Genomic DNA, 10,006 nt, shown 5'->3' with positions numbered 1-10,006 from the left:
TATGAGGCAGAATCCCAAAAGAATATAATTTCTTAACAATTTGTCAATCCCAGGATTTAATATAACATTCAAAAGCCTACACGGCCTCATCCCATTAAATCCGGCAATGCCAATTTTCAAACAAGTCAAATAAAAATGAAACCGATACCATCTAGGCATCCACTGATATAAGCATTAAATAAAGGAATTATATATTTTCCATTGGCTATATATTCTTTACTAGCCCAACTATGGGTTTTTGCTTCTCCATAATTTTTTGCAGCAGGACGAAAACTTTTGGTTTTCTAAAATCTTTATTTTCATCATCTTCTAAGCGCGCAAATGACCAATTATTAACGTTGTTTATTTTTCATGTGAAAAGAAAACTTAATCTCGTAGCGCTTGGATCTTACAACTTGAAAAGTGTCCCTAACTAACCCTAAAAACAATCATGAGAACCTACATATAAAATACATGTTGATATGTGGAAAGGACTTTAATACTGATTCTTTATCCAAATTACTTTTAGCATAGTTAAGAATAAAAAAATTAAAACCACACATAGAATATAAAACTTCATAGAAATTTCAATTACATATATATATTCTGCTCGATATATATTATGTGAATATACCATGGTTTATACTACACCCCCTTACAATATAAGTTAAGTGCTAATAATTTGTAGATATGATCTACTAACTATTGACAACATCTCTACAAAAATTCATTTCATTTGAAAATCTTTAACCACACTATCAAATGAGTTGAAATTTTATAGAGGTGATTTTCATGGTTAGTTGAGAACATCCACAAAAAACTAGGTTATAATTCACGTTGTAGGTAAAGTTGCAAGACATAGTATAAACTATGGTATAAAAAGTGTAGTAAACGGAACCTGCCCTCCTATATGTATATAGTAGACCTGTGCATACGCACCGGCTCTTTTAAAATCTTGGTCAACAATCATAACTATACGTATAAAAATTTTCTAACAAATTGTAATTTCTATTTTCGTCGCTAATCCGTTTTAATTTTCTAACAAATTGTTTTAATCAAGTATTAAAAACCCGTTTTAACATATATAATTTAGAATCACATTTCTAAATTAAATCTTGACCATTAAAATAAAAAACATTTCAAATCAAGTTTTGAAAGGGTTAGAGATTTTGGAATGATATAAAATTTTGTAGATGTGATCTCTATAGTGGTAAGATCATACCTACAAAGTATTAGCCCTTTGTTCAACTTATAAAATGGTGTTAAGTGATAACATCTCCACAAAAATTCATCTCATTTGGAAATCTCTAACATAGTTAAAAATCGTTGTCAACTTTGAATTTTTTTTAACGGCTCAAAATTTTCGATTTTGCAATCATCTTTTGACATAGTTAAACATTATCAAATGAGTTGAAATTTTATAGAGGTAATCTTCATGGTTAGTTAAGCACATCCACAAAAAACTAGGTTATAATTCACGTTGTAGGTAAAGTTGTAGGGCATGATATATAAACTATAGTATAAAAAGTGTGGTAAACGGAAACTGCTTATATATATATATATACGCACCGACTATTTTAAAAACTTGGTCAACAATCATAACTATACGTATAAAAAATTTCTAACGAATTATGATTTTTGTTTTCGTCGCTAACCCGTTTTAATTTATCAACAAATTGTTTTAATTAAGTTTTAAAAACCCTTTTTAACATATATAATTTAGAATCACACTTCTAAATTAAATCTTGACCATTAAAATAAATATCATTTTCAAATCAAGTTTTGAAAGGATTAGAGATTTTGGAATGATATAAAATTTTGTAGATGTGATATCTATAGTGGTAAGATCATACCTACAAAGTATTAGCCCTTTGTTAAACTTATAAAAAGGATGTTAAGTGATAACATCTCCACAAAAATTCATCTCATTTGGAAATCTCTAACATAGTTAAAAATCGTTGTCAATTTTGAATTTTTTTAACGGCTCAAAATTTTCGATTTTGCAATCATCTTTTGACATAGTTAAACATTATCAAATGAGTTGAAATTTTATAGAGGTGATCTTCATGGTTAGTTGAGCACATCCACAAAAAACTAGGTTATAATTCACGTTGTAGGTAAAATTGTAGGACATAGTATATAAACTATAGTATAAAAAATGTGGTAAATAAACGGAAATTGCTTATATATATACACGCACCGACTCTTTTAAAAACTTGGTCAACAATCATAACTATATGTATAAAAAAAATTCTAACAAATCGTAATTTTTATTTTCGTCACTAACCCGTTTTTATTTTCGTCGCTAACCCGTTTTAATTTCCTAATAAATTGTTTTAATCAAGTCTTAAAAACCCGTTTTAATTTATCAACAAATTGTTTTAATTAAGTTTTAAAAATCCGTTTTAACGTATATAATTTAGAATCACACTTCTAAATTAAATCTTTAACATTAAAATAAATAACATTTTCAAAACAAGTTTTGAAAGGGTTAGAGATTTTGGAATGATATAAAATTTTGTAGATGTGACAACTCTTTGTTGGTACAAAAGGGACAACTCTTTGTTGGTATGGTGTGCTATGTAGTGCAACAAATTTGATTAAACTTATGTTCCCAAAATGAATGAGAAAAAATATACAATCTTATTCAGGAAAAAATATATAGTTTTAGAGTGATACTGTGATTACATTTTTGTTTGAAGAAAGTCCTCACTGAAAAATAGTTCTGTTTCTTTGGAATAGTTAGTTATTTTTGACATTGTGGGTACTGTTTTTTTGGGTTTTGTTTGGACTTGGAATTGCATGAACATGTCAGCGTTTTGTCTCAGTTCAACAAGTATAATGCATGTCAGCATGTGTTAACTGAAAATATTCATATTCATATAAGTTTTTGCATTTGGAACTCTGTTGTTTGAAGTTCTATTGCCCATATTCACCATATCCAATATGGTTTACTATGTTTTTGAGTATTTTGATTGATACGGATTATGAGAAGGCTGATTGGGCAGTGGTCATAGCTTTAGTAGAAAGATGGTGGAGTAGAACTCATACATTTCATTTTCCTTGTGGGGAGTTAGAGTTCACACCACTAGACTTCACAATGATTTCTGGGTTGAGTATCGGTATAGGCCAACCGATACCTTTTCATACAAATTATGAGAATATGGATAGTATGCTTATGAGTTTTCCTCGTTTGGGTGTGGATGCTTATGATTCTTCTGGGATTAAGCTATCTCATATTAAGACTGCATATATGGAACCCCTCTTGCATCCTGATACACGAGCGGAGTTAGCTTTGACCGTTTCTACCGGGTAGTGAGGGTCGACGTCAATATGTTAGGGCATTTTTGATGTTTTTATTGGGCATGTTTTGTTTCCCAATGGTCATTCTGATGCATTTGGGATATTATGCTTATGTATCGATTTGCATACTATGAGAGATTATGACTGGGTAGCTCAATATATGCCACATTGATATCGGCGTTAGATAAAGCTTCACGGACATTCGGAAGTAGAAGTCCTCGGATTAGGGATTCACGGGACTTTTAGATATTTGGTTTTATGAGTACTTTCGATGTCTTTGTCCTAACATAGACATGATTGTTGATACTTCGCCCTAGATTTTGCTAGTTGGTCAGGGCCTCACTTGACTCGTAACAGAGGGCATATTAGGAATAATATCTATATGGCTCGTGCTCAGATTGATATTAGATCATTGTCATCTATTGAGTGGAGACCTTGGCGTTTGTCTACTACCTTTGATGATCGGTTATGCAAAGATGCTTGTGTGTTGTCACGTCCCACGAGTTGTTTGCCGCGACGCGGATTTGTATGGTTTAATCTTGTGGCGGCGGATGTTGGAGGCAAATGACTGGACGTTATGGAGTTCCATGTGCTCCCATGCCAGAAGTTAGTTGTAACGCCCATATTTAAAATACGTATTTATTTATTTATTTATTTATTTAATTATTTATTTAATATTTGATTGGTTTGGATTTGGGATACGTGGGCCTGATTTTCTAGGCCTGAGTCTGTGTTGGGCTTGGGTTTCAAACCCAAGTATATAATCACATTGTTCTAGATAATAGGATTTTGGGAGAATAAAAAAATAATAAAAATGGAGGCAGAGATAGAAGCTAGATTTTCTAGAGCGTTGGAACGCGACGATTCGGACTAGGAGGATTTGTGGAGCTTGGGATTAAGGTGAGTAGTTATTTTTACTATTTCACTAAATCTACAGTTTTCCGTGTATCGGTGTATACGGACATTTTCTCTGTCCAAGGTTTATGTCTGTTATTACTACTAAATTTCCTGTTTTTATTTGGCGTTTTGTGTATTTGGTAAATTCGGTTGGAGTGTTAAACTGTGGAATACTTAATAGAACTGTTGAAGCTTTGGAGTTTCGTTAATGGCGGTGAGCCAAAACAATGATCATACAGATAATGATTTGGATTTGTTTGTATCGATTGGAAGCTGTTAGATATTAAATCTTGTTGGTTGATTAAGGGTTGGACGTCGGGATGGAATTTGGGTGGATCATTGAAGCTATGAAGCGAACATGCGTTCATGGAAGCGATCCATGAAATCTCATCGCCTTATATTATGTTGTTGTTTTTGTTGTGTTATTGTTGTTATGTTTTGGTTGAGGTCGGGAGTTTAGAGAATGGACGTCGGGATTGAGGAGTGGGGCTGTTCTAGTTAGGCTGAAGCTCTGTAAAAAACGTTAATGGCGGCCAGAGAATCGCCAGTAAAAGTATGGGAACTGGGATTGTTGTGTTTTTTGATTGGTTGTTGATGTATGATTAAAGTAGCTAGTGTATTGTGCGTGAGGCTGTCGAATGGGGGATGACAAAGCTCGGAGAGGAGCGTTAATGGCGGCGGTAATATTTTTAGATCTAGTTTGATGGAGAATCGGGATTGAAGGATTTGGGGATTTTTGTTTTATTAAAGTTGTGGGGTTTTTCACCCACACAATTTTCGATGGGTTTGTTTGGGGTGGTGTGTGAAGGTGTGGTGGTCAGTTTGGTGCTGGTGGTGGAGGAGGAAGCTTGGAGAAGATGAATTGTTGAACGGCAGGGCTTGGGCTTGGGCCGAGTTCAGTTTTTGGGCCCGGTTTGTTTTAGTTGTTTGGGCCAACCTTTTATTTGTTTTGTTTGGGCCCGGATTTGATATTAGTTAGTGGTTTGGGCCATTTTCTATTTGTTTAGTTTGGGCATGTTTAATTTAAAGTTTTTGGGCCGGTTTCAGTTCAATTTTTGGGCCGAACCACTTAACTGTTTTGGGCCAGTTTCTAATATTGTTTGGGGCCAGTCCATAGGACTTAATAGAGATCCAAATGGGTCTTTCAACATTTAGACTTTTGGGTTCTAAGGTTTGGGCTTGGCCAGTTGGGTCCGAACCATTACCTTGGTCATGAGCCCATGAGCCATGCACCTTAACCTTAGCCATGAACCATGGCTATGACCACGCACCTGTTGAACATAGAAACGACAGTTTGACTTCGACCATGATGCGTTGACTTTGACCATTGACCTTTGACTTTGACCGTTGTCCGTTGACTTTGACCGTTGACTGTGGAATGTTGACTTTTTCCAGTTTTTCTCATATTTAAGAATATGGACAAATATAGTAATAAAATATTGTCGAAAATTATATAACGTTGTTTGTTATTATCTAATTAAGATTTGACGTGAGTAGTATGTAAAGCATATATATATTGGGCTTTGATTGTGAACTGTGGACTGTTTAATTGTGTTACATTTTATGTTGTAAATTGTATGGACAAATCAAATGCTAAAATGCTGTGGAAGCTTGTATAAATTTGGTAGTCATTATCTAATTAAGATTTGAAGTTGATATTGTGACATTATATAATATGTTGGGATATGTATATTAAATGCAATAGTTTTGGAGAAATAAATGTATCAACACTCCATTATTTTATCTGTGAGATGCTAGTAGAGTATTTGTGGATATTTCCCACGGGATTGTGGCGTAGTGCAATAATATATTGGCACGTGACAGAATGAAAATGGTTATGAGATATATTGAGATATTTCTAAATATTGTGGCTTAGTGCAATAAGGTAATTGACCTGCACGGGATATAGTGGAATGATTCGAGATATAAGCGTATGACACTTGAATAAATTACGTAACAAAATCCTAGAACCTAGCTACCACAACTCATGTGATTTGCCCTGTGTGGCGCGTGTGCAATTTGATTGGCCCTTCCGGCGTTTGATAAATCTGAATGGCCTTCGGTAAGTAATGTGATTGGCCCTTACGGCGTTCGGTAAAATTTGAATGGCCCTTCCGGGCGAACCCGAATAGTGGCTTGATTATTCCGTTAAGCAAAATAGAACAAGACGCGATATTTTATGCCGAATAGTGGCGATTACTTACATAATGGCTTCCGTGTGAGGGTTACGGTGTCGCGGCATCATTTCGAGGTAGTTACGCACGCGAGTGGTTCATTACGTAAGGGGAGGCATGTGGATGTACATGTTCGGCGTTGGGAAGCGATTGTGGTAGCCAGGGAAACTATGTAAGACATAGATACGACGTGAATTTAGGGACACGCAAAGAAAGCCTTAAATAATATAATTATGGTAATATGTTGGTTATTTGTTTAGTTAGAACCTAAGACGCCTCGATGGAGGAACTACATGCCTTATTTATTATGAGTATAGTTTGTTGTGTGGTTAGTGGGAAGTTAAGGCGCCTCAGTGGAGGAACTACATGGCTTAGTTATTGAACTTAAAGATGTTGAATTAGTCGTGGAAAGTTAAGGCGCCTCGGTGGAGGAACTAACTGCCGTAAGGATTTTGTATATATTTGGTATAAGTATATGTTGTATTTTAGAGCTACTCACACCAACATTTTTATAATGCTGACCCGATTTGCATGTTTGCTTATCGAGTGTGTTCATTAAATGAACATAGTTGATAAGTCTTGACAGATTTAGTGTTGAAGAAGATTGGTTGCTGCTTGTGGTTTGCGTTAGCGTTGTATCTCAGGATATGTTTTGTTTTCCTTTGAGGTGATATAGATTTTCAGTTGAGATAAGGTTATTTGCATTTGCATTTGTTAATTTTTGTAATGAAGAGAAATTTTGTTAATTCGAAATTTTTATTGGTTTTTAAATTATCCACATATTTAAACTGTTTATGAGTTTTTGGGAGTTGAGAGTGCGTCACACCTCGGAGATCGAAGAGTCGGGAACAAACAATGTTTTTCCGAATTCTGTCGAAATTCGAGGTGTGACATTAGTGATGCAAAGTCGTGGGGTAGAATTCAAGTTCATGGAGTTCATGCCAGTGGTGGTCCTTGGCCAGATGCGTCTTCTTTTGTTGTCGAGCAGACTGTTGATCAGTATTATAGATGGTGGAACCGTGTCTCCATGGGTCCGTTGTTGCCTCCTATTGGTCGGGCTAGCAACTTCGAGTTTGTGGGCCTGGAAGGGATGAGACGTGAGCTACGTATTCCTCATCCGCCACAACCTGTTTACAACCCACAACCTCTGAATGCATATCATCCAGCTCCTGTGTCTGTCAGTAATCCTCAGATATTTGCCGTGTGTGGACCTGATGGGGAGCCTACTTATATTTCCATTCCTGAGGTGTCTCATGCTCGTTTCTCTGAGTTAGAGCCGCATATTGATCAGTATACCATGGTGAGTTTAATTGTTTTATTTATCTTTTTCATTATATATATATAATATGTACTCACACTGTATTTTATTGGATTTTTAGGCTGAGGTTATAGAAAGATATGAGAACCAGGTTCTTATGTTTGATGGGATGAAGACTGCCCTGTATCATTATAGCCAAGAAAGAGAGGAGGCATATTCTCGGACATATCGACAATCCCGGCGTCGCATTATGACGAGACTTCGGAAAGCGATGAGGATATCGCAGCAAGTGTACGCAGCAATGAACATCGAGGGATATGAGGAACTTCAGGCTGAAGTAGTTAACCTCCGTGCAGACAGAGAAGATCATAATTCTCAGATTAGGAACTTAGAGGAGCAGTTTCGGAACGTCCAAATAGAGAGAGGAGAGGGATCGAGTGGTAAGGGGCGTAAAAAGAGAGCTAAATAAATTTGATGTAATATGATAGGTTTTGGATTATTTTGGATATTATATGATTATATCATAATCATAGATTTTGGACTGCATAATCATAATTATAGGTTTTTAATTTCTTTAATTTTTTCGATTTTGAATTACAATTCTTAATTTCTTCAATTGCACAATTGTTAATTTCTTAACTTCTATGCACAACTCATAATTTTTCAAGTTCTATGCACCACAATTCTAATTTTCAGAAAAAACGCACGCGGTTTTGGCAAAACCGCGCCCATTGAAGCCCAAGCCCACGTCGGTTTGCCAAAACCGCGCCATAGAAGCCCATTTAGCAGCCCAAGCCCACGCGGTGTTGGAAAAACCGCGCGGTTTTGGCAAAACCGCGTGAGTGATTTGATCTGACCAAACACGGAACCAAATATTGGTCGATTTGGTGTTTGGTTTGGTGTTTTTTTGGTGTTTTCATCAACATGTAGTTCTCCTGAAGTTGAAAAAACACCAAATTCTTGATGCTAGGTTGATATCACTGCTAAAGATGCTCTGACATATTGATGAAAACACCAAAAAATAACCAAAGCTAGCACCAAATCGGCCAATATTTGGTGCTAGCTTTGGTACTGTATCAAATGTCTCACGCGGTTTTGGAAAAACCGCACGGTTTTTCTAACACCGCATGGGCTTGGGCTTCTAAATGGGCTTCTATGGCGTGGTTTTGCCAAAACCGCGTGAGAGATTGGGAAAGAAAATAAAGAATAAAGTTGATGTGCGAGACATTGCGCGGTTTTCTCAAAACCGCGTGGGCTTGGGCTTTTAAGATGGGCTTCATTGGAGCGGTTTTGGGAAAACCGCATGGGCTATATGGCGCGGTTTATCCAAAACCGCGTCATTTGATGTCGAGAATTTGATGTTGCTCCTAAAGTTGCTTGGTGTTTTTTTGGTTCAAAATTTTGGTGTTTTTTTGGTTGCTATGCTAAAGATGCTCTTAGCATTGAGAAGCTAGCCAAACAAATTTTATATATTAGAGTTTCTCTGAAAATAAAAGTAATGTCCATGTATGTGAAAGTCTGATTAGTATAGCATGCAGCTGTGCAGTGTAAATGAGGCTTTGTCTCTGCGCAACCAGATCCTCATCTTTCTTTGCTATCATATAATCCCTTCTGGTAATTCGGTTTGAGCTGCTAGATGCTGTTAGAAAAATGATTTGCTCAAATTCATTTGAGATATGAATGAGTAATTTGTCTCCCAAGTTATCCCACATTGAGATGAAATGGGTTTCTCTTGAAACAGTACGTAAAGTGAGAAAAAGCCTCTTGAGAGCAACGAACAGTAAAGCCTCTTGAGAACAATGAACAACGAAGGTTCGTTGAATTTGTGAGTGTATCTTCTTTAGTGAATATAATTTGTTTATGCTTTTTGGTTTTCAGGAATAACAAAGTGGGTTTCTATTTCAGAATAGAAATGACAACACCACTAGGTTCTCCTATTCATGTTGTTCCTATTTCATTTGCTTTACCTACTAGTTCGTTGAATGGTATGAACATTTTGGTCCCTGATGATGACCTTATGTTCGTAGAAGTGGAACTCAACAACTACGGGTGTCTACTAGCAATGGTGGATACTGGTTCAACTCATACATTAATCTCTGAGTATGTATTCGAGGCTATTGGATTGAAACTCGCAGAATGTACAGGCTCTATGAGAGGCTTGAACCAAGAAGTCGAACCGGTGAAAGGACTCGCTTTGGAAGTTGACATTAAGATGCACAACTGGCGAGGAAAGGTAGACCTGATGGTAGCTCGCTTAGACCATTTTCAAGTCATTCTTGGAATGGACTTCTTGAAAGCAAACAAGGTGGTGGTAATGCCACACTTGGAGGAATTATGATCCAAGATTCGAGAATCCTTGCTTCATTCCGGATGTTAGGAATGGCTGGTGCTAAAA

General features: G+C 36.3%; 1 protein-coding gene across 1 annotated transcript; it reads left to right on the top strand.

Moving 5' to 3' along the window:
- Positions 1–7,353: 7,353 nt before the first annotated feature.
- Positions 7,354–9,495, top strand: LOC147506230 (uncharacterized). The gene is made up of 3 exons (XM_086605720.1): positions 7,354–7,653; positions 7,733–8,020; positions 9,490–9,495. The coding sequence occupies exons 1-3, from the start codon at positions 7,381–7,383 to the stop codon at positions 9,493–9,495; spliced, it is 567 nt and encodes a 188-aa protein (XP_086461846.1). The 5' UTR covers positions 7,354–7,380.
- The last annotated feature ends 511 nt before the right edge of the window (positions 9,496–10,006 follow it).

This window comes from Coptis chinensis, chromosome 4 (assembly GCF_015680905.1).
Source record: "Coptis chinensis isolate HL-2020 chromosome 4, ASM1568090v1, whole genome shotgun sequence".
Classification (NCBI taxonomy): domain Eukaryota; kingdom Viridiplantae; phylum Streptophyta; class Magnoliopsida; order Ranunculales; family Ranunculaceae; genus Coptis; species Coptis chinensis.
The sequence above is the reverse complement of the archived record's forward strand: the minus strand, read 5'-3'. Positions and strand labels throughout refer to the sequence as shown.

Coding starts and splice junctions, on each gene's coding strand:
- LOC147506230 (XM_086605720.1), top strand. CDS start 7,381: ATGGGTCCGTTGTTGCCTCCTATTGGTCGGGCTAGCAACTTCGAGTTT. Junction 7,654..7,732: donor ATATTGATCAGTATACCATG/GTGAGTTTAATT, acceptor TTGGATTTTTAG/GCTGAGGTTATAGAAAGATA.